Raw genomic sequence first — 26517 nt, 5'->3', positions numbered from 1 at the left:
CAAGATATTTATAGCATGATACTAGCTCTTTAGGGTGTCCATTTATGCTTTATTCACCTTCTATTAATCACCATAATCTTGGTATTGGAATAGTTGATTATTAGTTATTATTAGTCTTTATTGCAGTAGGAGAGAAGGTTCTCAGAAGTCTTCTAAAGCCTACACACAATGTTGACAATAAAATGGCATCATCAGCATAAAGTAGTAACGAAATTGGGTGAGAGGCAAGCTTAGGTTGATGAAAGTTGGGGTTACTTAAACTTAAGGCATTGATATAGAAATTAAACAAAGTGGTGGCTAGCATGCATCCTTGTCTTACTCCATTAATCACAGGGGCTTGGCAACTGAGTTGCATAGAACCCACAAGTGTGTATTTTCATGAAGTTGCCACATCAGCAGGAGAAGCCGTTTATTAATACTTGTGGTCTTGAATTTAGACCACAGGTTTTCTCTTGGTATGGGGTCAGGTAGTCTATAAAGGCTGCATATAAGGCACAGCCTTTATGGGAGGAGTATTTACATGCCAGGTGGTATAAAATAAGACCCTGATTTATGGTGGATCTTACCCGCCTAAATCCAGCTTGTTCCTCTGCAAGTATATTGTCCTCCAGCAGCTAGTCTTGTAATTTACCCAATAAATGCCTTGCATATAGCTTGCTAATGGTGTTTAATAGGCTTATTGGTCGATAGTTAAATGGGTCCCCTCTATTTCCTCATTTGTAAATTGGGACAATGATGGCTAGGCTCCAGTCCTCAGGAAAACATGCTGTTTCATCAATCCAAGGGAATAAAGTGGTTAATACTGGAGCCCACAAGTCAGAGTTGGACTTTATTAAGTCAGGTGGAATATAATCAGTTCCAGGAACTTTGCCTGGTTTGAGTTGCTCAATTAACATTAAGATTACCCTAGGAACAACTGGGGAAATAATAAATGATCAAAATCATTCTAAGAACTTAAAGTATTAGCTAAGCGGACCACATCAATGCTTGTTAATTCTGATTTTTGCAACAAGGATCACTAAATTGAATGTGGGGGTCATGGGGTTTTGCTTGCTTGTACAGAATCCAGAGTAATATGAATTCACTAATTGGGCAGTATATAAATTGAAGAAGTGAGTGAGTGAATGTGGCTCATTAGGTGAAGATGGACCACATGGTTTACATGCAGAAGGTTCAAGTTAAATATCCAGCCTCTTCAATTCAATCAATCAGATAGCAGGCATTGTGAATAATCTCTGTCTGATTGAATACAAGGAGGTGATATGTACTGAAGGGTATCCAGCCAGAGTCAGGCCACCATTAATAGCTGTGTTCAGTTTGGTAGATCACTAGTTGTTAAATCCTGACTAATTGTTTTCTCAAACATAGTATTCAAAGCTGTGAGTAAGCATAGTTGGTGCAAAGCTGAAACAAACATGATATTTAGAAGAATATTGGAACATTTTGGGTGGATTTTTCAAAGAATATTGGAAAAGTTGGTTGTTGGGGGTTTTTCGGGTTCTTTGGCCGTGTTCTGAAGGTTTTTCTTCCTGACGTTTCACCAGTCTCTGTGGCTGGCATCTTCAGAGGACTGGAGTAAGAACTCTGTCCATGGTCTGTTGCATCAGGGGATAGGGAGATCACCCTATCTCCTGAAAAAAAGAAAAAAGCTGTTCCCACGGCTATAAATACTCAACCATCCAACAAACAGCAACAGAGCATGGACAGAGTTCCAACTCCAGTCCTCTGAAGATGTTGGCCACAGAGACTGGTGAAACGTCAGGAAGAACAACCTTCAGAACATGGCCAAAGAACCTGAAAAACCCACAACAACCATCAGATCCCGGATGTGAAAGCCTTCGAGAATACAACACTGGAACAGTTGTTTCTAAAAATGACCAGTTAAATAACTTAGGGGAAAAATAGGTTACAGAACTTCAAAGGAATCTGCTATCATATTGCACTCTGTGTTTTGCTTTCTTTGTTCTCTACATTCCAAATATCATTTCAAGAGCATCATTTTTAACGAACTGTGATTTTGTTATATGTGGGGCATTTAGTTAGCTTTTAGGGCCTAACTATGCATTAAGCAGCAGACACATTGAGGAAGAGCATGTTGAACTGAGCCTAGAGGTCCTTGAGGACAAGCATTCCTCATTTCCATGATGAGATTGGGAAACATTTTGAGAATGCTTGTTCAAACTTCATTTCATGTTTCAGTACTGGATACTCAGATCTTGTGATGATGGTTCTGTTGTAAAACAGAAGAAATAATATTCAGAGTTGGGAGAGAGATTATCCTTGCACTTGAACTTCTAGGATGTGCAGTGAATTAGATGTTTACCTCCTATGTGACGTAGTGTCAAAAATAAAGATTCCAGAGTTCCTTCTAGAAAAAGGACAGAAGGAGCCAATAGGGAGTGCAGCTAGTAGCAGGAAGGAGGTTCAACTATCGTAGTAGTACTAGTAAGAAATACTGAAATATCAAAGTTATTGGGAGGCAGTGTTGCTGTGTTATGAGATATGTAAATCCTCTTGGAGTAAAGATCTTCACATTTCTAGGCTTAATATAGGAACTGTTGCCAGAACCCTTGAAGAATGATTGAAGGTTTTGTCAGTTGCATAAAATTCATATCCGTGCATGTCATTCTGTCTTGCCTGAATCAAGAATCCAAAAAGAGAAAGAGCTTCAACAAAGAAATCTAAAATAGTCTTGGATTAAGGGAGAGGGAATAGTTGGGAAGCTTAATCTTTTTTTTCCATTTTTATTTATCCTCTGAATAATTTCCACATGTATTCCTCATCTGAGACTTCAGATTCCTGCTTTCTTTGGCCAGGATAGGGAGACGTCTTGTTTGGGTGTTAGATACAGGGGTTTTTTTGTGTGTGTTTTATTTGTTTTTCCTAGGAGAACTATCCAGAGTAGAGTTCCAGCTTCTTTTTCTGATTTTAAATATATGTTTATCATTATACTGTCTGATCTACAACCTTACTTTAAGGTCTGGATTTAGTTAGCCCTCTCAGACCAATGCCTGGGTCTTCTAGTGTTAGTCCACTAATTTAATACTCATCATTCCAGTTTAATCACTATCTAGTCCTGAGGAAACACAGTCCAAGAGTTCAGGACCTACTTGGTTAGGGAAAAAACACAGGTTAGATAGATACGTATATGAACCAGATTCACAAGAAGTCCCTACAGCTTTCAGTTTCTACAGCCTTCACTTATAGAAGCAATTATTTAAGCATATACAGCTTTCCCAGATAAGACAGATCTCCCTAAAGCCATTATATCCCCACACCCTGCTTCACCTGTAGGTGATTGGATAACAATGTTGAATGGGGTAGGGAAAAGCAGACAGCCTTGAATATTGAGCAGAGACAACCTTTATCCACAGAAGATATATCTTTAGTCCAACTTTCCTTTTATTTAAGCTTCTTATTTGTAGTAATTCTTAATATGCTTACAACAGAAACCCTGATTCCATTCAGGTTTAGCTGGAATTGAATTTTAAAAATATAAAACATTTGAACTATATATTCCCACTTAGAAATGTGCCATATGCTACATGGGGTCAGCATTTTACATATAAACACTGAAATTTTCTCACAGAGATCTAGTTATCCATCATATTTAATTAAGCAGTTTAGTTTCCTAAAGTCACAGAACTAGAGTGGAATGGATGAGCCTCATCATGAGAAAACTACTTCCATGATCATGGTGTCTCTCCTTTTTCTGAAGTTTGTATTTTCCCAAACCCTTAAGCAATTCCAGATTCTGGGGGAAGAAACAGTTTGAAAGAAGAATGAGCAGATGGTCCTATCTCATACATAGAATATAGATCCTATATATCACATTAACTTATCCTGAAGTTTGTTTTCATCAAATCAGCCTTTATTCCTCTATTCTGGTTCTTAGGAGAAACAGTGTTGTCATAATATGGAATGCCTCTTGCTTTGGGATATTTGTACGAATTCTCAGAATCTTATGTTCTCTTAACCCTCAGCATGCACCTCTAAGAGGTGGAACAAACAGACAGAGCATCACTGAGCTCTGAGGAGATACCTCCATACACAGGTCATTGTAGCAGGCAAAGGAAGGATCATACCCATAATACTATAAGCATCTTGGTGAAAGGGAAAATGTAACAGCTAAAGGATAACATTAATTTTGTTTTCTTTTTTAAAAGCCCCAACAGCAACAAAAGTACATGCCATTCAGTAAAGAAACACAAATCCACAATAGTATTCTTTATTGTTGTTAAAGTATTTATGACTTTTATGTAGCATATTGGCTTATATCCATGTGTACGTACTTAAATAGCCTTTTTGTAAAACATGACGTTTTCAGATGACTTTGGCAGTGATTGATAAAAGGCCAAGTTCTTAATGACCTCTTGATGCCACTAATCAATATTGTGTCCTATCCTTGTTGTCACGTTTTAAGTTCAAATGTGTTTTGTGAGTCCTATAGTGTAGGTACTTTATGTTTAGTGATGTGCAAATGTGTTTAGCGAGTACGGCAGGTTTTATTTGAACAAACAACTATTGAATTGCCTCTTGTCAAGTCAGTTGTCTTTAATGCGGAGATTTTATCTGATGAAATTGAGCAGAAAAAAATTACACAATTCCAAAGAAAAAAAAGTTAGCATCCAGTGCTACTGTGTGTCCCACAGGTTCTTCTACCACTTTGACCCAAACTGCCTCCACTGGTGAGTTAAAGGATGATATTGCGACTACCGCTGGTGATATTACTGTTGCTAGCACATCTGCTGATGTTACTGTCACCAGCCATAGCGTTTCCGAAGAGCAGCAAGTGCAAGCTGTGAATCTCAGAAAATCAGATCTGGAACTCATCACTTCCAAGGAAGCCCTCTCCCTTCAATCAGCAGATACCCAAAGTACAAGAAGACGGCCAAGAAATGCTGAGCAGATAGAAAGAACTAACGAGCTTGCAGTTGTTACTCATAGAGGTATTGGACATTATTTTACTTGTGCCCATTTAGTCTGCAGTCATAGATGTGTCACCTACACTATTTTTTTTCCTGATTCCATCGTTAAGAGGGTAGGAAATATCTCAGTTGTTTTTTTTTTAAAGGTAAAAGACAAGATCATTAGTCAAGATCTGGCAGATGGAGAAACTAAACTATTAGAAAAAGTTGGATACTTGTCAAAAAATCACTCTTGTAAGGTATAGGACTCAGTAAAGTATAGCATCTTCCTGCACACTTAAACAAAGTGCAGTGTCTTTGAAATTAATAAAGAATGCACCCCTATTTAAGTGCCATGTTCTGTAGTACAGTTCCCACATTGGGTCCAGCTGAAACTGTCTCTACACATGTGCCATTAGTATAATTGCCCATTTCATTTGTATCAGATTGTTATATGGATCCCACTCCTGCATGGTTTGCCTTTAAGCCAACACCACACATTTTTGCAAAATAGTGGAGACATAATTTTAGCGTGTCCAGGTATGAGTGAATCAGAAAGCCCTAGCTCATTTGATAGGTAACTCCTCGCTACAATGGGCTCCATACTGCCATATTTTGACAGTATTAGATGGACTCACTGTGATCGAAACAAAAAAACAAAAACAAAATTACTTATCAGACCCACTTTAAATTGTAAAACTGAAATTCAGAAAAATCTACAAAATTAAATTACTGAAACTTGATAAGACCATATATTGCAAAATGTGTAATTCATTTCTGTGGTGGCATTTTAAAATAGTATTTCGTCCTATTACATAAGACAATTTTAGCATCCATTGTAGCTCATTAGGGCAACAGTGACCTCAAGAAGGAAGAACAGCCAACTAATAAGTACACTTATCAGTAACTTTTCAAACTGATACCCTTCCTTATTCTTATTTATCCATATTTATTCTTATTTATATTATGGGAACCATTATGGGAACCATCATGTTTAACATGTTATGGAATTCTCCTTTAGTCTAAATTTAAACTGTGTTCTCTAAAATGTAAGTAAACCAATGGAATGATGAAAAACATAGGTCTCCTCCATTTAAAATTGTTTCATTATTTAATTTTTAACATCTTAAAGTACCATATTTGTATTAGTATTAATATTATTCTGTTTGTAGTTAGTGACATTTAGCTATAAGCAAAAACAAAACAAAAAATAGAAAAAAGACAAAAACTGTGTGGAACCTTAAAAACTAAGTTGTTATATTTTAATTTGAGCTTTTACAGACAATTTCTTCAGACATTAATATAGAATTTATTTCTTCTGAATTTATTTCTTAATAATTTGTGGCTTACTTATTGTAGATATTTTCAATATTACCTTTCAGAATAAATTCTCACAGAGGTTTATAACTAAGTCACAAAATACTAAGAATTAAAATAATTAAGACAATACCTAGGAAGAGTGTTCTAAGAAATCGAAGATTAAAAAACAAACAAACAGACAGGCAGAATGAAAGATTGTTGACTATGTTTGTGGAAGGAAGAATCTCTTTGTGTGGCCCTAAAATTATATCATTGCAGGTGCTTACAGAAAGCATTCTCTGTCCGGGTACTGCCACTGAGAGGGTCTTTTCAATAAGCTAATCCATATTTTGTTGCAAGAAGAGTAAATTAAAAAACAGCTATAGTAAATGGTGTTGAGTCATAAGAGATTAATTGTAGACTCATGTTTCAACACTAAACTGAGTTCCTTTCATATTGAGTCATAGCAAGAAAAGATGCCCCTGCAATGCACATTTTTTAAACCATTGGGTAACTATTGTTTTTTTTTAATGGGTTTTAGTTTATTCCATGTCTTTCTAGAAATTGGACTCAGATGGCATTGTATTTGTAACTTGTCCATTATATTCTGTGCAATTCTTATATTTCTGCTGGCTTACTGTGTTAAGTTCTAGCCACTACATTTTGAGAGGTATCTGATATGTTACTTTTATTACGTCTGTAATCCTAATTATGCTTGTCACGAAGCAGAGGAGAGACTTCTGAGGAGCAACATATAGGATTGCATTGTTGAGCAACCAGAAATACATTGAAAGTGGAAAGAGAGATTGAAAAGTCTAGAGAAATCATGTGTAGGATTGTGTTTTTAATGCATTTGACAGTAGATTGAGAATGTGAGAGAGGGATAAAAAGAAGTGAGAAAAGTCTATATATTCTTATTCTAAAATATTAGACCACACATTTTTAGAAAGCTGGCTACTGGACTTTTAGTGATTTTTTAGGGTTGGGTTTAATGCCCAAAACTATATTTCTGTGTTCTGCAGTAACATATACCTATGCAGAGACAGTTTTCCCTCTACATGTTTGACTTAGTGTTAATTATTCTACTACACTGGCTCTGCTAAATTCCATGTGTTCCATGTTCAATTATCTTATTTTCTCAACAGATTTTCTGCACCTCATTGGATTCATGCCAGTGATAGTTGCAGTATTCTTTCTGTGTCAGCATACTGGAGATCCTGTTCTAAGGGTGTTCAGTTATGTTCCATGAAATCCCAGTTGTCTTCCAAACAATGCCACATAGTTTTTTTATTATTCTTCATATGAACTGTCTTTTTTTTTTTAAACATTATCATCTATTGCTGTTGGGAGCTATAGATATTCTTACAAATAGTGCCAAACCAGAAGACACTGTTTTTCATGAGCAGGTACAGTATTTCCCCCTTTCTTTTAATATGGGTTGGAGGTCTATGCCCTCACCTGAAATAATTAATTTATTAGTTAATTAAAACCATATCATGGAATGCATTCATGGTGTTTAGACTGTCACAGTAATATATAAATACTGTGAATGTTTAGATTTTTGTTTTCAGCCGGTCATTCTTGAAGAATGCCAGATGTTGTAAATGTCAGTTATTCTATTGTAACATTAGAGACTCTCTAATGAAGTGAGAGGGACTGTTGATGACAGGAATTTTTGGAGATCATGTATTCATAGAGTGGCCATAAGTCAGAAATGAGTTGATGGCGCATGACAACAACAACGTTAGAAAACCTAATCTGATTTTCTTCCTGACTTGGGTTCATGATTCAGTCTGTTGCACCACACTGGTACCCAATACATGAATTCTGTTAACTACTGATTCCTGGAAAAACCCAGAGGATTTCTAAACAATATTAAAGATATGAGATTGATACACAGGTAAATGTCCTAAAATAAAAGTGTATTATATGAGACTTTGGCTTAAGTGTTTCTCTGTGTATAAGATGATAATTTTTCCTAAAATCATTACACTAAAAATTGTGGGGCATCTTGTACATGGAAGTAAGCTGAGGAGAGAACAAAACTGCCCGTACCTTGCCTCTGTAAACAGGCCTCTTTCAGTCATGAGGCTTAGCTTCCTACAGTCAGGAGACTTAGCTTCCTCCAGTCACGAGCCTTATGGAACTGATGTCAGCTGATGCTGAACAAACCAATTGGAACACACCTCGTTGGAGGTGGAGTCTGTAGGCTCAGGTGCAACAGGGATTCATAATGTCCAAGTGTTCTGAGCCCAGAGCCCGAATACTCAAAGCTAAGTTAAGATTTCTTAATTTTGGGTTAAAAAACTGTGGTGGGTGGGTGTCTTATACATTGGGGTATCTTATACACAAAAAAATACGGTAATACTCAGCTTTAATTCCCACAACTCAGAGGTAGTTATAGTCCTGAAAGCAAACAGTGAGAAAACATACATGCCTCAAGGAAAAAGTCAACAGAAATGTTTTAAGTTTAGGAAGACATTCTCCCTAATGGGCAGAATTCTTGATATGTACATGCCAGAGAGACAAAGTAGGATTAAATGGAAAAATTGTCTGATATGATAGTCTTTTCTTAGACAAAGATAACAAGCAAAATTCACTTTGGGGTCTTTCTTCCTCCTTCTCCTCCTCTTCTACCTTTTGTGGCACCACTTGAAAATTACTTTAATAAAATCATCAAAATGATAGCTGTATTAATGTGTTTTAGCACATGTAATAAAACAATGTCATAACAAAACAAGGAAAAAACCAGCATATTTGGTACCTTTAAATAATGATGTACTCCTTGTATCTAAAGGAAATGGACTGTAATCCACATAAATTCATACTGTAGTAAATTTGTCAGCTTTAAAGTGGCACAATATTTTATTTTTGTTTTGTTGTTCTTGTTTTTATGGTTCATTTTGAGAGGAATGACTGTAAAGGCACACTGAAGGCACCCCAGAATGAGCAGCTCAATGATGATGCTTATCATTTGAGAAGCATCTTGCAGCATCCTATTACCTGAGAATCATCTTACTACAAGTAAAAATTGGGACTACAACTCACATATGTCACCACCCCTATTCTAATAGCCATATGCCTGGGGGAATTCTGGGATTTAGAGTCTACTTCCAAACACTGTTTCAGTGTGTCATTGCACTCATTTTTTGAAGAACTTTTCAAGCTCTGGCTTTTAATCCTTTTATGCTGATTCTGTTCACTGATTAATTTTTTGTTTGCAAGTTCAATATGCTGTCTTTCTTTTAATTTTTAAAAAATAATTTCTTATCATAAAAATAAGATCTCAGTGTTGTCTGCTTTTGATGGGAGCCTCAGTTTTTCCTCAGGAGCCCTAAGTACGTACTTATTGGTCTGTGCTTCTGTGTGTATGGACTTGGGTGTTATTACTCACCTCCAAATACTGCCTTATTTTGCTCTTTATTTTAGGTAGTTAAGAAATCTGATACAGCAGCCAAAATCTTTAGTGTAGTAAATTACACTAGAGTAGGCCAATTGAATCAGAGTTTTGGCAACTCAGCTCCTCCTCTGTAAGTTCCGTTGATTACTTTGCAGTTAAGGTATTGAGTCCATTGGCTTACTTAAGTCCAGTTTACTATGTTAAGCAACAGGATTTGTCCAACAGATCCTATGGCTGAAGAAAAGGTGGAACTGAATATACATATGCTTTGGTGTCCTTGTTTTACTGACATCATCTTTCTTCTTCTTTATTTTTAATGATCTTAACTGCCCTTAGCTCTTAGGAGAAAGCATGGGTATAAATGAAATAACTAACACAAAGAATAATTTAATTCATGTATCATGGCTTCAATGGCAATGATGTCATGAGTAGTCTACAAAGTTAAAGGAGAATATTGTCTAATGGTCCCCAGACCATCATCATGTCCCATTTTTGATGTTTCAAAATCCTCACATTTCCTGACCTCTCCTTTTGCCATTGCTCAGTCCCTTTTAACAAAAATATCAATTCATAATATAAAATTAAAAATAAAAGCAAATATTGAAGAAAATTTTAGACTTGAAATAAGCATAAATAATTCTAGAGAAGTCCCTTTAAAAAGATAAATCTATTCCTGTAATCAATTTCAGTGGATTTTTAGAAATAACAATCTCTCTTCATATTCTCCCAGGAGGCAGGGATCTCTGTTTCATAACCAGTGCGCTAAATAAAATAAGTAAATTTAACTGCATTTACAATAATTGTAGTATTTACAGTATCACAGAAATGGGAGGTACCTACTGATATTCACAGATGATTAACACAAGATAGTTTCAGCTCTGCCCTCATGGTAACTTCTTGTTCCTTCTAGTGTGCACCAAGGTGGAAATTCATACATACTTGGAGGAAAAATGGCATATGAATCAGCTTAGTTTTTCTCTGATTGAAGTTAAGAATTGCAAACTTTATGACTGATGGGATTCTCTTTGGTATGGCTGTTGAGTTGAGTTGAGTTTATTGTACGGTCATAGACCCAAAAATACAAGAATAAAAACATTACATAAAATATACAAAATAAGTTATATATTAGAAGATAAGAGGAATATAAAACTTGAATTATGCACCTGTCTTAACACAACACTTTACGGATTATTAATTGATCCTCTCTGGACAGCAGAAACTTAAGATAGTCTGCGGGAGGTATACTAATGCATTTACACATTATTGGGTAGAGGTAACGAGTACGTTCAAACTTATATAAACTACGTTCTAGAATGGTTTGTGCCAGGGACTCAACTGTTTCTTCCCCACAGGGGCATATCCTTTCTCCATAAGGAATGTTATTAAAGCGCCCTTTTAACAAGGCTGAGGGAAAGCAATTGAACCTAGCCCTTGAGAAGGCAAAATGATACCTTGGTACATTGATTTGATATAGATAGTTTGGTAACTTGGGAAAGTTAAAATTTATACTTTGGTATGGCTGATTTCACATTTCTCATTCAGAGAAATAATTGCATTTCATATATATCCATAATTTTAAATTGTGTAACACTCTGATATTAAAGGAAGTAAGTGTTCACAGAGACCTACGTAATTCTAAGAATGATTCCTTCTTCAGTATAATAAGTACTACTACTATAGTATTAGTACTACAGTGGTGCCCCGCATAGCGAGGTTAATCCGTTCTGGATTAACCTTCGCTATGTGAAATCTTCGCTAAGAGGGAAGTAAAAAGCCATTGGAACGCATTAAACGTCATTTAATGCGTTCCAAATCGGCCCTAAACTTCCCACTTAGAGAAGTTTCCTGGCCCCGGGCAGCCATTTTCACGCCCTCGGCAAACGAGGGGAGGGCGCAAAAACGCCGCGCGGGGCCATTTTGGGTCATCCGTGGCCATTTTGAATTGCGGCTTCAAAACGGACCCGAAATGGCCCCGTGCCGCGTTTTCGCGCCCTCCCCTCGCTTGCCGAGGGCGCGAAAACACCGCGTGGGGCCATTTCGGGTCATCTGGCGCCCATTTTGGAGCCGCTGAACGCGGCTCCAAAATGGCCGCCGGACTCCCCAATGGTCACAATGCGAGTGCGGCGATTGGGTGCTCCATATAGCGATCCCGAAAAAGGGGATCGCTATACGGATTCGTCGTTATACGGTGCACTCGCTAAGCGAGGCACCACTGTATAGTAGTTTCTAGATTCCATTTTGTGGATTGTTTACATGTAGACAAAATTCCATTTTAAGAATTGGTGGTTTACACATTCGTCATTTTTATATTCTCTACAAGCCACCAATGTAACCATTTGAAAGAACACTTCCTTTCAAATAAACTGATTCTCCATAATAAATATTTTAGTCATTATTGAGTCAATCATGACTTCTCTAGATGTTTAATATATATGTGCGTTGTCTCATCGTGGTATTATGTGAGTCAGCTGAAACATCAAAATAAATCTCACTATACAAACAACTCCTAAAATGTGTTTGCGTGGTGGGGGAGGGGGAGACTGAAGCAGAACTGTTGTAGAAATACTACATATCCAAGACTTGTGGTTTATAATACCTGATGAACTTCCAGCAGCTTGTTTTTTTGGAGGGAGTTGGGGAGGCAGTGAGAGAGAGTGTGGCTTACCAAGGGGCGGGGGGACTCTGGATCATCAGAAGTTCTCCATCCTTCATTTAAACATTTTCTGTTTGGGACTGAGATTAAATTTGTTACATAGTTTCAAAAATATCCCACGTATGGGGTGGTGTGACTAAGGAGGATGTAGTTCTGGAACTAAATGAGATGATGATAAAATGTACCTCCATTGTGGGGCGGAGAGGCCAAAATGGACAAAGTCCTTAAGTATCAAAGATACTTAACTTCAAAGAAATAAAATCTGAAATGTCTTCAAAACTCATGCTTCTTTGGGATATGGATTGAGTTTCATTAGGACCCCAGAATGCAGCACAATTCCTGTTTATATCCCTGTGCAATAGTTTAACTGGAACAGTTACAAAGATGTTTTATGACAGGCTAATCACAAAAGAGTATTTGGGATACATAGTGGGTTATAGTAGCTCATGCATCTCCTTTTACAAGTGCAGAATTACATTTTTTTTTCCAAAAGCAAGAGTATGAGATACCTCAATTAGACTACCCACCCTTGCCTTTGGACTGTATAAAGGGACTACACATCTTTTTTTATTTTTTTGTTGGACACTGGGAGATCTTCTCTAAAGTATTCCTTAATATTTATTTTATTTATCTATTTAAAACATTTCTACCCACCTTTCTCCTTAAGAGGGACCCAAAGCAGCTTATATCATTCAAAGACAATATTTAAAGCTAAAAGCAGTAAGCATACAAATACTGAAAAGAATCAAACAAGCACCATAGTAAGCAGAAACAACACCAAAAACACATTCAAACCAGTAAGGCACAATAATTTATCTAAGAAACTCCACTCAGGCAACCAGTAATTATGCCAAAGCCTGCGTTAAGAGAAAGGTCTTTGCCTGCTTGCGGAAGGACAGCAAAGATGGGGCCAGACTGGCCTGCAGTGGAAGGGAGATCCAGAATCTGGGAGCAGCAACAGAGAAGGCCCTCTCCTGTGTTCCCACCAAATGCATCTCTGAAGGTGGTGGGACCCAAAGAAAGGTGTCTCATGATGATCTTAACACCTGGGCAGATTCATAATGGGAATCATGGTCCTTGAGACAACTTGAACCCAAGCTGTTTAGGGCTTTATAGGTTAGAACCAGCACTTTAAAACAGATCAGCAGCCAGTGGAGCTGCTGTAACAGGGGAGTTACAGGATCTCTGTGACCAGTTAATCATCTGTCTACCACATTTTGGATCTGCTGAAATTTCTGAGGACATTCCAGAGGTAGCTCCACATAGAGCGCATTATAGTAATCCAGCTGAGATGTTACTAGTGTAACTCAATCCAACACAGGTTGCATTCCTATTCTTTGATCTGTCATTTGATTGACGAGAAGCACTCATAACTGTTTAAATGTAAATTCAAAGAAAAAATTTGCACTTTTATTTAAAATATAAAATTGTTCTACAAATTCCTAGAACATAAGGAGAGTTGTACCAAAGCTGCTTTACAAGTCTCAGAAGAGAAAATTTCTTCCATCTTCATATGCTTCTCAACGTCCTAAGAACCAATAAAAGTTCTACCAAAGAAACATGTTCATGCAATAAAATTTGAGAGAGTTATGTTAAATGTAGAACCTCCTAATAAATGCACAGAGAACTTTCCCCAATGCATGGTTGCTATTCCTCATCTGTTTCTGGTATCTGAGGATGGTTGAAACATCTGTCTAATTTAATTCAGTTACATCTTCCACACAAACAGAATAATCAATTACAATGGCACTTGTTTTAAAAGGACAGCAAGGCTTTGTTTTTATTAATTTATTTTGCAATTTGAGAAGGAGTTATTTATGCAAATTGGGGGCTCGTTTTTAGCTTATAAAATATTTTTAGATATAAGAGCACATTTTTAAAAATATGTTTTCAGAAGTGTGTTTTGCTCCTTATATAGCCAAACAGACACCACCTACATACAAGAGAGAAGCATTACCAATAGTAGACAAAACCTCACAGCTTTTCACAGTTTTTTAAAAACCATTTGCACAACTGCTCGAATAACCGTTTATTGGAGAATTACTTTAATTCTCTGTTTGTAAGAACAGTATACTGTAACTCTTATTAATTAGATGGATTCACATTGATATTGTTCTCAAGTATGATTGTGATTGTACCTTTTCATACTGTCACTACCACCATCATCATTGTTATCGCTAATGTTTAGCAAAACAAAGCGGTAAGTTGTTTTAAGTCAGAATTGCGAAAATTTATCAATTTTTGAGCAGCTGCTATGTGGAGTATATAGTTCAACAATTTTTGTACTCTTTGTACTGAGCTGTATCAAAATAACGATGCAAATATTTACTATGTCAATAGATTTTCCTTTGAAAAAAGCAATGAATGGGCCGTATTTGTAATATAGCATTTAGCCGACAGTGCCTAGATTTAGTGATTTTTTAAAAAAAACATTTTTACTCTATATTTCTCCTCTTTATAGATCACTTTGTTCTGTAGGTTTGCCAACAAATTGTTTTCTTGCCATCCCAAAGCACCCCATTAGTGTTTCTTAAACACATGCCATTTGCCTTATCATCAAGTTTTGTTAATTGGCAACTCTGTTTTATGTGCAATTTTAGAGTGAGACATTGTTCTTAATTTTTTTTTTCTGCCAACACTTTGTTCTCATTAAACTGAAGGAAAGTGGAATATTGGAATATAGCTATGTAGAAAAAATGGGGGTTTCATATAATTTAATCTGCTGAGACAAAGTAAATGTTTATTTATAGTAACATTTCAATTTATGAATGGTTTGCATTAGTTCATTGTCCTAGATGAGGGTTCAGTCAGATCTCTGATGGGCATTCATCTGCACATTCTCTGCTTATTTTTAGATCTCTGATGGGCATTCACCCACTCATGCTATACTTATTTTTAGATCTCTCTTCATATTGAAGTTTAATTCAGTGAAATCCAATCTGTTTTGATTCTCCATTGAAAATGTCTTCAAATGCCCCCATTTAAATAAATACTTGAATGCATATTTTAAAGGTTCTCTCTCTGTCTCTCTCTCTCTGCCTCTTTCTTGAAATATACACTTCTATTTTATTCCAAATAAAACCAAAAAACTACCTAATATGAAAGTAGCTATACATTCATACAAGTATCCTATTTAATTTCCCATTCCAACAACTTTAATGTTTTTCTTCCTTTTTAATCATGTGTGATGTTGGGTACATACATGAAGTTATCATCTTTAAAGATTACTTACTTGAGATTACAATAAAAGAACCATACGAAGCTAGGTTGCTTTGCTTGGACATGCTTTATTTAAAAAAATCATTGTGAAAATTATTTGGTTTATGGATCCATCGTTGGAGAAAATGTTTGAAAGTGCTAATGTTATAGTGTAAAACTAAATTGCTTTGCCATTTTTAAAATTATGGCAAGACCAATTGTGGTCACTTATCTGTGACAAACTGGTTCCCAAAACAGTTCATCTCCAGTTTCTTATTTACGGTCAGATATATTGGTAACTCACTTGGAACAAGTTTTTCCTGGAACATGTTACTTTTCAGGGTAATAACAGTATTACAACTTTGCACCAGTGCAAAGTTATACAACAGGATTTTGCCCATTGGTTAAATAGGAAAAAGTCAAGAACAGCACAACTTCAACCCATATTCAGATATATACAGTGGAATCATAGAATCATGAGGATGGAAGGGGCTTATAAGGCCGTTGAGTCCAAACCCCTTCACAGTGCAAGAATATAAATCAAAGGATATCTACCAGGTGGTTGTCTAAGTTTCTCTTGAATATCTCTAGTGTTGAAGCACTCACCACCTCTTGAGGTAATTGGTTTCATTCCCGTACTACTCTAACAGGAAGTTTTTCCTCATAGTCAATTGAAATCTGGCTTCCTGTAACTTGAGCCCAATGTTGCATGCCCTGCACCTGGGGATGATTGATAACAGATCCTGCCCTTCTTCTGTATAACAGCCTTTCAAGTATTTGAAAAGTGCTATCATATCGCCTTCAGTCTTCTTTTCTCAAGGCTAAACATGACCAGTTCTTTCAGTTGTTCCTCATAAGGCTTGGTTTCCAGCTCCTTGATCATCCTTGTTGTCCTCCACTGGACTTCTTCCAGTTTGTCAACATCCTTCTTAAAGTGCAGTGTCCATAACTGCACACAGTACTCGATGTGTAACCAGTGATGAATCGAGGGGAACTAGCACCTCACGAGATCTGGAGTCTATACTTCTGTAAATGCAGCCTAAAATAGCATTTGCCTTTTGTGTAGCCACATCACACTAATGGCTTATACTCAGCTTGTGATCTATGACGACTCCAAGGTCCTTCTCACTCATAATATTGCTGAGCCAGGTATCTTTCACCTTTTCCAAAGTGAAGTATTTTGCACTTATACCTGTTGAATTTCATTCTGTTGTTTTCAGCCCAGTGCTCAAGCCTATCTAGATCATTTTGAATTTTGTTTCTCTCTTCCAGTGTGCTAGCTTTTCCACCCAATTTTGTATAATCAGAAAATTTGATTAGTATTCCATGCATTATCCAGTCCAGGTCCTTAATGAAAATATTGAATAGCACTGGACCCATGTCTGAGCCCTGTGGTACCTCACTTGTTACCTTCTCCCAGTTTGAGAAGTAGCCATTAATCATCACCCTCTGAGTACGATTCTATAGCCAACTGTGTATCCACCTGATAGTTGTTATATCCAGCCCACACCTAATTAATTTGCTAATCAGAATATCTTGAGACATCTTGTCAAAAGCTGTGCTGAAGTAAAGATATACTCATACTTTATTGCTACAGCATCAAGCCATACATAACAAAATTAAATGCAGAGCTTCAAGTACTGACATAAAGATATACAATGTCTACAGCGTTCCCTCTGTCTATTAGGGAAGTTACCCAATTAAAAAATGAGATCAGATTGGGTAACTTCCCTGGTAGTTAACCCAGACATGGGTTAAGAACCATCACAAGAAACATCTCGTGCCATCAGATATTTTCATTCAGGCATTTCCACATGAGTGTCCACTCAACATACTCTAATCTGGGAAGGTGGAGAGGGAGGTGATTTTTGCCAATTTCACTCCCTCTCCAGCCTCCAGCACCACTTCTAAGTTATTCTGGTTGGAGTCTCAAACCTCCAGAGAATATGAGGTCATAAAAAACTGCAGAGGAAGAGTAGAAAAGCTTCACATTACATCCTTTTCCATTCTATCCACTGAATGGGTTTGCTAGATTTTGACCCATTTGTGGACAGAAGGAGGCCATCCATATCTGGAGACAAATGCTGAGTTCAAGCCACTATAGTCTATAATTAGTGGATAAAATATTATTATGTTGGGTTTTTTAAATATTATCCAGCATTAGAACACGATTAATGTCCAATGTCTTTATCTGGTCTGAAAATTGTATTAACCATTCTAAACTGGAATTCCTCAAATGGTTCTGTCTGCTGAAGTGTGGGATCAACATTGTACTTAGTCTTAATTTTATTTTTTAAATACAACCAAAACTAAAGAAAATTCTTCTTTATCTCAAAAGGCTATAAAATAAAGTGAAACATGCAATATGGTTTTAGAAATATTGTGGACATCATATCACTTTTCATTCTCTTCCTCTGCTTCAGATTGAAGCTTTATCATATAATATGCAGTATTCTACAGTTGTGAAATGGCTGATAGGCGAAGTACAACTTATTTAATTTGATATTTTACTTTTATATTTGGAACATATTACGGTAAGCAGATTTGTGTGACTGAAACGTTGACTATGATCTGCCCCAGGAGCAGAAAGCAGTGGCCCTCCAGATAATGTTGAAGTATAGCTTCCATAATCCTTGTCCATGCTAGCTGGGGGCTGTCTGAAATTGAAATTGAAGTCAACCACTTGTAGTATATTAAATGTCAAGAATGTCATATATTTGAGATGTTCAGCCAGATTCTTCATATTAACCAAGTTGGTCATTAAATCCCACTATATTTATTGGTTTTTGCCTAGAACAAGATTGCAGTCTTTATACATACAACTCTCCGATTACATGAAATTTTAAATGGTTCAGCTCTGGAAGAATCATGTCCGTTTGTTTTTTTTTTAAAGAAGAAACATTAATTAGTCCATCTACTTCAGATTCTGTTTCCCGTTTTTGCACAAGTGTAGCCTAAACCACACCATCCACACATAATGGCAAAGTATCATTAAAGGCAGGGTAGTTCAACAGTCTACAGGCATACAACAGATCTTGCAGGACAGATGTAGGACTGGGATTCTGTGACAGGTTTTTTTTAGAAGCCTATGGCCATAGAATGTTTCGTGCCTTCTCTCCCCACCACCCCAAGTATACTGTGTACTGTGTGTCTGTGTGGACTGGAGTGCACACAGACACACAGACAAACAGAAAGAACAGATTGTCAGTAGAGAGAGAAAAAATTGCATAGACCAAGTCATGGGATTGTGTACATCAGTGGTTCCCAAGATGTGATAACCCAGATGTTCTTGAAATGAATCTCCCAGAAGTCTTCACCACCAGCCGTAGTGGCCAGGGTTTCAAGAAGTTGCAGTCCAAGAACATACGGGTTACTCAAATTTGGGAACCACTGGTCTCCATAGACAATTTCTGGTTCTGTTTGAGTAAAAAATACAATTAGTGACTAGCTTTGAAGGAGAATTTTGGCTTAGTTCTGGTTTTGTTTGTTTTATTCAGGACATAGTAGTTGAACCCCCCACCCACCCAGCAGCTGGAAGGAGATTTAACTTTTCCCTGATAAGCTCACTCTAAAACATACCCTCATACACTTACTGAAAATTAAAACAAGCAAGCAAGTCTGTATTCAAACTGATTTCTATGCATTTAAAGTATGATCTAGATTGATCCCGGGATCAAAGTGAGGGCTTATAGAAATCTGTGAATAAATAAAAGTTGTAATATGGCTGTGGTGGGTCATAAATGTATCCATTACCACAAGGGGATATTCAGCAACCACAAAAGACCACAATAAATATACAAAAGTGAAATAGATAGGATGTTTCTTACATCTTATAGAATGATGAATGACATTTGGTAGAGGAGCACATGAAGGAGATGAAGTCCAGTGACTGGAAACTTGAACAGAAGGATTGAGCATTATAACATTTAATTTGGGGGGTTCTACATATTTCTCCTGTTTGCTTCTGTTATGCTTATCTTCTCATTCCTCCCCTGTAACTTGACTGTATTTTCTTGATTGTATATTCTTTGCTTCACAACTGTATCAATGCAGCTGTAAAATTATAAATTCATAAATAGTAATAATTATGTTAATGATTTAAAAAAATCAGAGTTTAGTAGAACATCTATCTTTTGACAAAATATACAATAAACACAGATGCTTCAAGTTGTCCAAAATAGAGCAGCTGAATATACACTTTTAAACAAATGCATAAAATTCATCCAAATGAAAACAATGTGAAGGAAACTTTTTTACTGTTGGTATATACTGGTTTATTATAGTTAATAACACATAACAAATATATGCATAAAGTCTGCTTTAATGAATGATGCAATATACTATGAATTAGTATTAAAATTGAGCTTGTACCATGAAAATGACAAGACTCCATTGATGCTTTAGAATTCCCATAGATGTGTATGAGAAAATAATGTGCATTGAACCCTGGCCTAAATACAATTGATGCTCCCAGCTAGAGTAGAACAATTGAAGTAAATCTGTGCTGAAATCCAGTACAGCAAGTTATGCTGCACAAGGCTGAAGATGTAATCAGCCACCGTGGTGTCTTGGAAACTAAAAAGTTTGATTCTCCCTGTGTCTGAAGGCTGTGAAGCTCCTGTGGACATCCTTTGGTTGTGGGGAAGCTGTTTGGGGCACTGGGATAAGGTGTAAGTCTTTAATTTCTGAAAATCACCACTGGTGATGAAATCATCCCAATAACAAAGATGTTCAGAAATTAGAGACTTGCCTCCATTCTGCTGTGCCCAGTGGCTTTTCCATGACAAAAGCAATTCCAGGGGACCCTGGAGACACTGAGGGAAGGGTCAGAAATTTTAAATGTGCAAAAAACCACAGTGTCTGATGATGTTACAAGCCTTACTAAGCCTATGTTGCACTATTAATGAACGGAAATGCTTGTTGCTCTGATAGAATGTGCTTGCTCTACTTGGAATCAACAGCCTCTGTTGGTAGGGCATCCAAAAACTGCTTCAGAGGGTTCAGAAATCATTTACTGAAGGGTGTTTTTTTTGGGGGGGGGCAACTGGGATATTCTGAGAGCTTTGGGAAGCCGAGATAAAGTCCTCCTGCCCTGCTGATGCAGCATTGACGTGACATTGAATTTGGGTGAGTGGGGCTGAACTTACACATGTTGGCCTATTTGAAAAATAATTGGAAACAACCTTCAGTTTTGCTCTCTTTCTTCTTATTGAGAAGTTTTCTAAACTTTTATGAGATGTTTGAAATGGTTCTGTAGATTTAGTGCATAGATCAGAATAGATTCACATTGTCGGCATTTCCATACAATGTGATATCCCCATATGTGTGTAGTTGTTGTTATGCTCACATTATTTTGAGACAATTTTAGGTAAGTTTTAATCAGAATTAAACAATGGGGTAGACCCAGAATTAGTCATACTTTAGACAGACCCATTGTTGTTAAATACCCTCAAGCTGTTTCACTGTGACACTTATATCTCAAGATATATGAGATGTTTGAGAGCTGATTTAATATTGTCATTGGTGAGTTTTCACAGCTGAGCATGTATTTGAAAGTAGGTCTTCTGAGTCCTATGCATCATACCATGCTGGCTCTCAGAGACTTTAATTATGCCTAAATTATGTGTAACTGAATTTCATGAAAGCTAATCATGACTTCAGTCTCACTGATTTGAATGGCTACACTCTAAGCATGACTAAGTCTGGATCTGTCCCAATGGTTTCTCAAGCAGAATGACCTTCTACAGTACAGGTCAGTGCTCCTGTGGAATTAGTTGAATGATGAAGTACAAAAGGCAGCAGGGCTTATTTACCAATAGCTACAAGGAGATTCAGTAGATATCTAAGCAATACTTGCTAAAATCCCCTGTTCTATACAACTATATCCATTTTTATGTGTTGCTATTCTCAAAGTATATATCTTGAGAAAAGAGCTTTAAAACAAAGTAATATTCAGTGCAAGGGGTTTTATTGGTAAGTTGTGTAGTTAGGATTGCAGTCTTATTCTTAATATAAGAGTGTTCTTAACCGACCAGATAGGCGGGATATTAAATAAATAAATAAATAAATAAATAAATAAATAAATAAATAAATAAATAAATAAATAAATAAATAAATAAATAAATATAAATAAATAAATAAATAAATAAATAAGAAGGTAAAACAAAACTGACAAAAATTTGCCATAGATTATATTCCTACATAATACTCCAGCATGGCCTGAGGCTGCATCTTAGTGTCTCCTCATGATTCATCCAACACTTGACACATTTGGATGTAGTAAGCTGCTCTCTACTGACATGCTAAAGCATGGTCATTTTTCTATGCTGTAAGTCTATTTCAGTGGCCAAAATCCCATTGCTTAGTTTAGTATAATGCACTAGAATAGGCTCATTGAAGAAGCTGAAATTTGGTGAGTTACTTCCTCTGAAATTTCTGTTGATTAACATGGGCCTACTCTAACTCTGATTTACTAAAATAAATTAATTCAGAGTCAGATTAGGCCTATTTGAATCAATGGACCTTATGGAGGAGGTGAGTCATCAAACCCTCACGGATTCAATGGGCCTACTCTAGTACATAGTAAATCACAGTTAGATTAGATCCATTTGAATCCATGGAACTTAAATGGGACTCGAGCAACAGGATTTTGGCCAACATGTCAAAAATTAACTGTGTCTTTTCTTGCTATTGAGTTATTATTGTTATTTATTTATTTTATTTACATCCCGCCTATCTAGTCGATTAAGACCACTCTAGGCGGCTATCTGTTGTAATAGTCTTTTCAGAGACACATGAGTGAAACTGACTGCCATACAAATATCTATCCACCTTATATATGCTCTCATTTTCTTGATATTTTAAGAGTGTTATGATTTTAATCTTCTAGTTACATCCTAGTTAAATGATAGAGAGATGAAGTGGGAAGGGGACCCTAAGATCATTGTGTTTCATTCAGTATTGCAGTTGGAAACATTGTTGAAAAATATTCTAGTGGATGATGAATGAGGGCTTTCCTGTATGTCCTTGTGGGTGAAGTTTTGGGCCCGTAGTAAACTTTGCTTGAGGATGGGATCTATCCAAATGCTGAATTGAAAGTAACATAACTTACAAAAAATATCACAATAGTTTTTTGTTTTTTTTAAATGAGACAAAAACTGTTATCCCCATTAATAAGGGAAATAAATGCCTGTTAGATGAGAAAAGGATTTGGAAACACTATTGTGTTCTCAGTTTTCGAAGTTCTTTAACAGTATAATAATAAAAAAAACTACACAAGACTATTTGTGGTGCATGGAAACTAGAATCTGTGTTTTCATCTTGCCTAAGAAGCCTCATACGTTCAGTACAGGAAGAAACCAATGCATATTTGCTCTTTCCTGTACATTTTAATTTAATATTTGCCTTTTGTTTTGGGAAATAAACAACAAATTTTCCTTTGAATTGCCCCCCCCCCGCTCCATCTCTGTGGGAACACAATACTGTTGGCAAGCAATTAACCATTAATTTGCACCTCCATGATAAACAGAACTGTCAATTGAATGAACTCTTGCTAGACTGTATTATCTGATATGTCTTTTTGTTTGTTTTCTTAACTAGTGAAAAAGGCCATAGATTTTAAATCTAGAGGATTTAAATTGTTTCCAGGGAAAGACAACAGCAACAAGTTTTCTATCTGTGAGTGTACTCCTTTTTGTTACTTTCTTCTAGTGCAAGAGTGAAGTTTGTGCTGTCTGTGTTGTTTGTGTGTGTTTTCAATATTGTTCCCATATCTAAGCTTTTAATTGTATTCAGTACAGTATTTCTTACACAATCTGCATGGTGAATGTGAAAGTTTAGTTGGACTCTGAACAGTGACTCTGTACGAAACTGGCATTCCCTGGAATACATTTTCTTTGTTAACACATTTAAATTCCGCAGTCTCTCCATATGATTCATTCCTATCCCTGAAATTTAGGATTTAGCTTAGTTCTATAATACTTTTATATATTATATTATATTACATTATATATTACATATAAGTTATGTACTTATGCAGAATCATCATTTAGAAGTAAACGTTTTAATACAAAATAGCTATTTTTTCCAATGAATATTCTCCCTCTCAAGAGTTAAAGATTATGAATGGCTATGGCCTTGCACTAGATATGGCACACACATATATGTTTCATTTTGGTGGTTTCAGGGCATCTTATTGCCAACTAGTTTGACTTACCAATTTGACCACTAGGTAATAATAAGGAAAAATATATTGTTGCAGCTGGGTGGGTGGTATAGAAGACAAAGAAAGAAAGAAAGAAAGAAAGAAAGAAAGAAAGAAAGAAAGAAAGAAAGAAAGAAAGAAAGAAAGAAAGAAAGAAAGAAAGAAAGAAAGAAAGAAAGAAAGAAGTAGGGAACTTCTTTTCCCACTGGAACAGGTTTGTCACCTGACCTAAGAGAAAAAAAATTCAACAATGGGAAAAAGAAATTTGCTTACTTCTTGGCTTACTCTGCTAAATTTAGCTTTCCTTTGAAGACCGAAAAGGTCTTTCCAGATTATCTATACAGTGGTGCCTCGCTTAACGAGTGCACCGTATAGCGATGTTTCCGTATAGCGATCCCTTTTTCGGGATCGCTATACGGAAACATCCCCGATCGTCGCAATGGGGAAAACCCGCATTGCGAAGATCGGGTATTGCGGCGGCCATTTTGGAGCCGCCGAACAGCTGATCGGCGGTTCCAAAATGGCCGCCGGAAGCCCAGAAATGGCTGCCGGCAGACGTTTTTGCGCCCTGCCCTCGCTTAGCGAAGGCGCGAAAATGGCTGCCGGCACCTGGAATCCTCGCTGAACGGGTAAGTAACAAAGGTATTGGAACGCATTAAACGAAGTTTAATGCGTTCCAATACATTTCCCCTACCCGTTTAGCGACGATTTCGCATAGCGAGGGTTAATCCGGAACGGATTAACCTTGCTATGCGGGGCACCACTGTATATTCAATTCAAGACAGAAAATGCAACTTGATTTTTGAAAAGGGTAGTTCCACTAAATCCATGTATACATTCTCCAGAAATATATATATTTAATGACTATTTATCTTATTTATTTATTTAAAATATATTTACCCCAACTTTCTCCTTAAAAGGACCCAATAAATGGCTAAAGACGTTTTAGATAGAGAGTGTGGTATAGTGGATAAAGTGAGGAACAAGGACTCTGGAGACAGAGTTTGAATCCCTTATGTGTCCATGGAGACTCATTGGGGTACAAAACCACTCCTTAAATATCTTACTTACCTTGAAAGACTTCTTAAGGTTGCTATGAGTCCCTTCTGATTTGATGAGTCATAATTAACAGGTAATAAATAAATACATAATATATAAATAAACATGAATTTAAACCATCATACAAAAATGCCGTTAATATGAGAATTGAACCTATTTATTTTATTTATTTATTTATTTGATTTATATCCCGCCCATCTGATAAATCTATACCACTCTACCTACCAGGATGATATTAATCCGGTAGCAGTGAAATGGTCAGAAAGAGCAGGTCTTTTGACGCTACCTTTTGAACAGGTTTTTTCTTTAGAAATTCTTGCTAAAATGTAATTAAAATCTATCAATGGTAACACCACATGGTGGTGATGATGATGATGGTAGTGATGATTATGATGATGATGGTGACATAATACATGAAAAAAGATCACACACTAGGCAAATATCAGGCGAATAACCAGCCAAATATATTTAATAACAAAATGAGCCCTAAGGGTATTTGTAGCAACCCATTCAAATATATTGTTCAGGTACGAAAAAGGACTTCAGAAGATGTTTGTCTAAAGCACCTGCTCACCCATAACTTCTACTCCTCATAGACAGCTGTTTCTTTAGTGTTTGTTTTGAAACATTGTTCCTAACAGGGTGCACACATCATCATGACTTTTTGATGGTGGTGAATGGATTGTTTTACTTGTTAATCATAAGCAAACAGGATTCTTCTAGTAATTATTATCATTATGCTTCTCCAGCATTATAGCAGTTTATCATGAAAGTTGCTTCCACACAGAGATTTTTCTGGTTTCAATGCCAGAACTTTAGCCTGTAGTTTTTAGTACATTTTTGAGCTACATGGGTCATGACTCTATTTTGGATTATCATGTAAACGTCTGATTTTGATTATAGTAAAATGACATCCTCAGACAACTCACTATGAACTAGGAGTTTTTATAATTAGTCAGGAAAAGTGGTAGTTAATAATACTTGGCTCTGTTTTCACATACAGTGAGGCTTAAAGGAGAAGTTAATTTTCTATATCTAAGAAGTGCATTACCTGAAGTAGTCTTTGAATGAGAAAGATCCAGATCAGGAGGAGGTTTTTAAAACCTTTCTGCTCTGTTGTCTAGAGGAAAGTTACCCCACTTGAGAAGCTTTCAATAACATCTTTAGACAATGAATTTCAGCATGGAGTAAAAAAAAAAGACTTGTGCAGTTAATGTGAATTTTAGAAAGAAATTGGGACTTCTAATACGAATCTTCAAAGATCTGCCTTTAGCTGGAATGTATTTTTCTTCATGCTCCACCACTAGACATCTAGTTCCTAAGCTGCAGAAGTGATTGTGTGTATCATCATCTTAAAATGTTATGTATAATTATCTATGATAAGAGTTCTGAAAGTAGTCCCTTAGGGTAGTTAAAAGATCTCTGTGTTCATATATTACATTTTTAAAACTTGAGTACCATTGCAAAAGTGGAAATAGTGTATCTTTTAAAAAGAGAAATCTTAGATCCATTTGAGCCTTAAAGCAGGGAGTGAAGCTCTATATACTTATGGACTTCAAACATCTGAAAAAGAAATTCAGATAGCTTTATGTTGACAACGTTTTTTTTGTTGAGTATGCAAAACTATGAAGGAGGAAAAATGGATAAACATTATTCAAATACCTGCGATCAGCAAAAAATATTTTGAAAAAGCCAAGCTGTTAGTAAATGTTTGCTACTTCTGCAGTCACTTTTCAGAGTGGAACTACTTTTGAGACATTTAAATATTATCTATATGCGTAAAGTGTATACACTGTGT

The 26517-nt window shown here is 36.4% G+C and overlaps 1 protein-coding gene across 6 annotated transcripts in view; it reads left to right on the top strand.

The window, feature by feature from the left end:
* The window catches only part of CSMD3 (CUB and Sushi multiple domains 3), a 700243-nt gene that overhangs the window by 322754 nt on the left and 350972 nt on the right, over window positions 1-26517 (top strand). For 3 of the 6 annotated variants that reach the window (XR_013544184.1, XM_072999268.2, XM_078391601.1), the window contains exons 7-8: window positions 4653-4949; window positions 23057-23134. The exons of 1 other annotated variant lie outside the window; for it this stretch is intronic. Coding sequence is in view for 4 of the 5 variants with exons in the window: in XM_072999268.2 (XP_072855369.2) it covers window positions 4653-4949; window positions 23057-23134 (375 nt within the window). In the remaining variant the exon portion in view is untranslated. The remainder of the gene's footprint in view (window positions 1-4652; window positions 4950-23056; window positions 23135-26517) is intronic. 2 more of the 6 variants (XM_072999266.2, XM_078391602.1) reach the window with 2 other exon arrangements.

This window comes from Pogona vitticeps, chromosome 4, assembly GCF_051106095.1.
Source record: "Pogona vitticeps strain Pit_001003342236 chromosome 4, PviZW2.1, whole genome shotgun sequence".
In the NCBI taxonomy this organism is placed as follows: Eukaryota; Metazoa; Chordata; class Lepidosauria; order Squamata; family Agamidae; genus Pogona; species Pogona vitticeps.
Note: the sequence above shows the minus strand (reverse complement) of the source record. Positions and strands in the feature narration are given on the sequence as shown.